Genomic DNA, 6,630 nt, shown 5'->3' on the forward strand with positions numbered 1-6,630 from the left:
GACCATGCAGTCTGATAGTTTATATATCAATGATGAAATATTAACATTGCAACACACGCCAATACGGCCTTTTTAGTTTACTAAATTGCAATTTTAAATTTCGCGCGTAAGTATCATGCTAAAATGATGTCGCGTGCGCGTGACGTCACGCATTGTAGCGCACATTTTGTTCCAGCATTGTTCACCGCTATAAGTCGTCTCTTTTCATCGCGTAATTCCACAGTATTCTGGACCTCTGTGTTGCTGAATCTTTTGCAATTTCTTCAATAAATAATGGAGACATCAAAGAAGAAAGCTGTAGGTGGGAAGCGGTGTATTGCGGCCGCCATTAGCAACACAAACACAGCCGGTGTTTCATTGTTTACATTCCCGAAAGATGACGGTGAAGCTTTACTATGGAACAGAGCGGTCAAGCGGACACGGTTGGATTGGACCACACACACAAAGTAGAATAGAATAGACTTTATTGTCATTGTATTTGCATATAACGAGGTTAAAGACTCCAACTTAAGGTGCGGTTGTGGGAACAAATATGGGGTAAAATAAACAACACAATTGAACTAACATTTGAAATAAACAGACTACGATCGAATAAAAATAACAAGCAATCCTGTACAGTATACAAAACACTGTAGAAATACAAATGACTGTACAATATACAGAACAAGACAAGAGTACCGACGTAATAAATAACAATCAGTGTCGGACGTATTGCACTTGAAGGGTAGTATTGCACAGTAGGGTATTAGGGCAGGATGTTGTACAGTGGGTGAATCATTATTACTATAAGCTAGAGTTCAACATGGTGACAGCTCTGGGGAAAAAGCTTTCTCTGAGCCTGTTTGTTCTGGCTCTGATGCACCTGTAGCGCCTGCCAGGTGGTAGCCAGGGTGTGTACTGTCTTTGGTGATGGTTTTTGCTTTCTTAAGGCAACGGGAGTTATGTAACTCAAGTACAGTGTATTATGCAGCGATCATTTCGAAAGATCGTGTTTCGAAGAGGGTCCCTTGCGAAGGGCAGAGTTGGTCATCGCCACCACCCGTCGACTGGTGCTAAAGAAAGGTGCAGGGCCGACCTTCAGGTTGTACGGGTAGACCATATAATCTCACTAAAATACTAGTAACACAATAAGCAGATAAGGGATTTTCCAGAATTATCCTAGTAAATTTGTCTAATAACATCTGAATCGCTCCCACTGTGTAGTCTTTTTTGTTTTTTTCTAGCCCTTCCCTCACACTTTCCTCATCCACAAATCTTTCATCCTCGCTCATATTAATGGGGAAATCGTCGCTTTCTCGGTCCGAATCGCTCTCGCTGCTGGTGGCCATGATTGTAAACAATGTTCAGATGTGAGGAGCTCCACAACCCGTGACGTCACCCACACATCGTCTGCTACTTCCGGTAAAGGCAAGGCTTTTTTATTAGCGACCAAAAGTTGCGAACTTTATCGTCGATGTTCTCTACTAAATCCTTTCAGCAAAAATATGGCAATATCGCGAAATGATCAAGTATGACACATAGAATGGACCTGCTATCCCCGTTTAAATAAGAAAATCTCATTTCAGTAGGCCTTTAACCCCGAGTGTTCAAACAACTGGGGTTGGGCCAAGAAAGTCTAACTCATTTTTTGGATGTTTTTGAAACTGTAAAATTGTTGTCGCTTGGAATCTGATTATTATGGATTATCATCGAGTTATTGGAATTTTCTCCTGATGTTCAACCAATCAGAAGGCACGTCATTGTTGGAGTGCAGAGGTATGGGGTCCAGTGGAAAAATGTCATCAAGCATCTGAAATATATATTTATTATTTAGTTCACTTCTCTCACAGTTAGCTCATTTTCTTTACATTTGAGGCAGAAATGAAATGGTGAATCTAAATGTTAAATCTAAATTCTAAATGTTAAGTATTAAAATCTAAATCTAAGTGTTAAATGTAAATATAAATATACATGTTATATGTAAATGGTAAAAGTAAATGTTACATCTAAATGTCAAACAATTAATAAAATGTCAAATAATGTTGGATATAAATGTTCAATCTAAATGTCTAAATCTAAATGTTAAATATAAATGATATACATCTAAGGAATATATCTAATGCTAAATTTAAATTTAAATGTTATCTAAATCTAAATGTTAAATTTAAATGTTATATATATATAAATCTAAATGTTAAATATATGTTTTATCTAAATCTAAATGTTATATGTAAATGGTAAAAGTAAATGTTAAACAATAAATCAAAATGTCAATGTTAGATAAATACAAATGTTCAATCTAAATGTCTAAATCTAAATTTTAAATATAATTGATATAAATCTAAGGAATTAATCTAATGCTAAATCTAAATTTAAATGTTATGTCTAAATCTAGATGTTAAATTCAAATGTTATATATATAAATCTAAATGTAAAATATAATTTTTATCTAAATCTAAATGTATCTAAATGTTATATTTAAGTGTTATATATAAATGTAAATGCTAAATATATATGTGTTATCTAAATCTAAATGGTATATCTAAATCTAAATGTTGAATCTACATGTTGAATGTACATCAAAATGTTATATCTAAATGTGAAATCCAAATGTTACATCTACATTTCAATGTTGAATCTACATGTTAACTCTAAATCAAAATATTAAATCCAAATGTTGATTTAAAATCCAAATGTTATATATCTAAATATGTCCAAACAATAAAGGTCTAATGTAAATGATGAATATAAAAGTTAAATGATAAATCAAAACATTAAATGTAAATGTTAAAAATACATTTTAAATATAAATGTGGAGTCCAAGTCGAAATATTGAATGCACGTTTTTTGTCAAGTTTAAGCTAAAAAAGTTAAAAACATTGATATTTAACATTTACATTAAATATTTTACACCATTTTTAGATTTAACATTTGTCAAGTTTAAGCTAAAAAATCTTAAAAACATTTATGTTCAACAGTAACATTAAATATTTTACATCAATTTTAGATTTAACATTTAAATTTGTATTTAACATTTAGATTTATAATCAACATTCATTTAAAATTATTTCAATTTTTTTATTACATTTTTTAATATATATATATCATCATCATCAATCATCAATCTTTATTGCAGACCTTAAGATCCATTAAACATATAAAAAGACATTAAAAACAAAACACTTAAACATTAAAAAACAAAACAATAAAAAGAAACATAAAGCCCAAATTTTTTTTTTTAGTTTCTAACATACAAACATGTGTGCCAATGGTTCCACAGTCCAGATGAGTATCTAACAGGACTGCAGCCAGGGTTTGTTAACACAGTAATTATGTCATTTTTTTATATATTATTTTTTTTAATTTTTAAACTGTTTTGGCCCTGTGATGAGATGGTGACTTGTCCAGGGTGTAGCTGGGATAGGCTCCAGCACCCCCCGCAACCCCGAGAGGGATAAGCGGTAGGAAAGGGATGGATGGATTTAGGATTTAATTTTAAGATTTACATTAAACATTTTAAGTCACCATTTAATTTCTACCTCAAATGTGAAGAAAAGTGAGCAAAATATCAAAAATGTATCAGCTGGAAAAGTGTGATGGAGAATTTCCATTGAGCAGCCTGGATAGAGGTGGGTTGGTAACACTAACTAACCCTAGCCTAACCTTGGAAGTAATGGTTAGATCTGGTTTGTCATCCTGGTTATTTTTGTCATGGCAGAATTTTGGACTGGACCTCATTAAAAAGATCTAAATAATCATGAAAAATTGCAAGCAAATGCTATCTCCTTATTCCCAGGGTGTGGATTGACACTTGGGGGTCCGCCCTACTTGGAGGTCTCCTGTGTGGCAGCTGAAGTGGATGAAGAAGCTGAGGATGAGGAGGAAAGTCAAACAAAGAAGCAGAAGGATGAGGAAGAGGATGCTCTCGACACTCTGACTCGGAGCTCACAGCCAGAGGACCACGTTCGTCCTGAGGAAGACTCCGTCAACGTCCAAACGGAGACTTTGGAAGGACAAAGCACGGCTGGGAAACCGGAGATGGAGAAGTTGAGGTCTTGTCTGAGTCCCATCCCCCACTCCGTCTTAGAACCGCGTCACCCGGGCCCTGCAATGTCCAGTCAGATAGTCCAAAAGGGCGAGATGAAGGTGGGTATGTACGCCTGGCATAAACACTCTGTGGTTGTCCAGGGCAGTGTTTTTCAACCACTGTGTCGCCGTGAGATACAGTCTGGTGTGCCGTGGGAGATGATCTAACTTCACCTATTTGGGTTAAAATAGTTTTTTGCAAACCAGTAATTATAGTCTGCAAATGATGTGTTGTTGTTGAGTGTCGGTGCTGTCTAGAGCTGGGCAGAGTAACCGTGTAGAACTCTTCCATATCAGTAGGTGGCAGCAGGTAGTTAATTGTTTTGTAGATGTCGGAAACAGCGGGAGGCAGTGTGCAGGTAAAAAGGTGCCTAATGCTTAAACCAAAAATGAACAAAAGGTGAGTGCCGCTAAGAAAAGGCGATGAAGCTTAAGGAAGGCTATGCAGAACGAGACTAAAACTGAACTGGCTACAAAGTGAACAAAAACAGAATGCTGGACGACAGCAAAGACTTACTGTGGAGCAAAGACGGCATCCACAAAGTACATCCGAACATGACATGACAATCAACAATGTCCCCACGAAGAAGGATAGAAACGACTGAAATATTCCGGATTGCTAAAACAAAGTAGATGCGGGAAATGTCGCTCAAAAGACTACATGAAACTGCTCCAGAAAAATACTAAATGCCCGGAAAAGGGTGGAATGCCATATCCGGGTTGGGGAGGAGACCCTGCCCCAAGTGGAGGAGTTCAAGTACTTAGGAGTCTTATTCACGAGTGAGGGAAGAGTGGATCGTGAGATCGACAGGCGGATCGGTGCGGCGTCTTCAGTAATGCGGACGTTGTACCGATCTGTTGTGGTGAAGAAGGAGCTGAGCCGGAAGGCAAAGCTCTCAATTTACCGGTCGATCTACGTTCCCATCCTCACCTATGGTCATGAGCTTTGGGTCATGACCGAAAGGATAAGATCACGGGTACAAGCGGCCGAAATGAGTTTCCTCCGCCGTGTGGCGGGGCTCTCCCTTAGAGATAGGGTGAGAAGCTCTGCCATCCGGGAGGAACTCAAAGTAAAGCCGCTGCTCCTCCACATGGAGAGGAGCCAGATGAGGTGGTTCGGGCATCTGGTCAGGATGCCACCCGAACGCTTCCCTAGGGAGGTGTTTAGGGCACGTCCAACCGGTAGGAGGCCACGGGGAAGACCCAGGACACGTTGGGAAGACTATGTCTCCCGGCTGGCCTGGGAACGCCTCGGGATCCCCCGGGAAGAGCTAGATGACGTGGCTGGGGAGAGGGAAGTCTGGGTTTCCCTGCTTAGGCTGTTGCCCCCGCGACCGGACTCGGATAAGCGGAAGAAGATGGATGGATGGATGGATGGATGAAGAGAAAAAGACACCAAAATAGGAGCGCAAGACAAGAACTAAAACATTACACACAGGAATACAGCAAAAAAGTCCAAATAAGTCAGGGTGTGATGTGACAGTACACCTACTTTGAGACAAGAGCTACATTGATGCATGCTTGATTATGCTTTAAAGTCATATCCAACAAATGCAAGGACGACTTTTTACTGTCAATATCGGCTGGAGGTCCACTGCTGATATGAAGCGCTGCCAGCCGTCCATCACCCCGAAGGGGAATCAAGTGATGGTGAAGGCAATGGGTGGGGGAGGGTTGGGCGTGTATATGCCCATTGTTTTGGGTCTTTTGATGTAGTGTCCATAGACCTGGAGCCGTTCGGCATGTAAGCAAAAGCAGGGAGGGAGGTCAAAAGCGTCCATCATTGCGGAGTCCTCGGGGGGGTGTTTTCAGAACAGCCTGCTCCTGTTGCAGCGTCAAGGCCATTCGAGGGAGTCAAATCGTAGATTAGGACTTTTGTTTTTCCGAGAGCAGACATTACAATGGTTTATCTGTTCTATTCCATGCTGGCCCTCATATCCAATTTTTCCATGATGTGATACATCTTGCGATTCAGAATAGAAATCGCCCCAGTCTGTGATCCCACAGCCCGGCCCAAACCTTCCATTGTGACGACAGCCTTTGGGCTCTTTGAGAGGCTGCCATCGTCTTACAAATTTGACGATACACCAGAGCACTGCCCAGCCCAATCAGCAGGTGCCCTGCGATCACGGTTCCAAATAGGTAGATGTCTTCCACGTTCTGGATGGAAAGGACTGAGAGGCACATGATTCTCCATTCATCCCAGGAATCTCTCCTGTACCCCGCAGCAATGCTTCCATCAGGGCAGCCAGGCTCCCCAGAAACAATATTTGTTTGAGCTATTAAGTAGAATTGCATCATTTCCCACGGCACACCAAACAATATTTCGCGGTACACCCGGGGTTGAAAAACACTGGTTTAGGACCTTCACATATTTTTGTTCCCTCCTCGAAGAAACACTGCAGCAAAGCAGAGAGGAAGACGGGCCGGTCTTCACCCGCGCAGGACCGGCCGCTGGTGTCTTCGCTGGAACGAGAGAAGACGGTGCGTAAACTGGTGGACGTGCACAGGCGGGCGGAGAGGAAGCGGCAGCGAGACCGAGAACGTCACCATCTGCGGGTGAGA

General features: G+C 40.5%; 1 protein-coding gene across 1 annotated transcript in view; it reads left to right on the forward strand.

Moving 5' to 3' along the window:
• LOC133562964 (uncharacterized) overlaps nt 1-6,630 on the forward strand; it is a 56,490-nt gene that overhangs the window by 39,556 nt on the left and 10,304 nt on the right. Inside the window, exons 12-13 of the mRNA XM_061916817.1 lie at nt 3,776-4,125; nt 6,460-6,624. Coding sequence (XP_061772801.1) covers nt 3,776-4,125; nt 6,460-6,624 — 515 coding nt within the window. The remainder of the gene's footprint in view (nt 1-3,775; nt 4,126-6,459; nt 6,625-6,630) is intronic.

Source organism: Nerophis ophidion, linkage group LG12 (assembly GCF_033978795.1).
Source record: "Nerophis ophidion isolate RoL-2023_Sa linkage group LG12, RoL_Noph_v1.0, whole genome shotgun sequence".
In the NCBI taxonomy this organism is placed as follows: domain Eukaryota; kingdom Metazoa; phylum Chordata; class Actinopteri; order Syngnathiformes; family Syngnathidae; genus Nerophis; species Nerophis ophidion.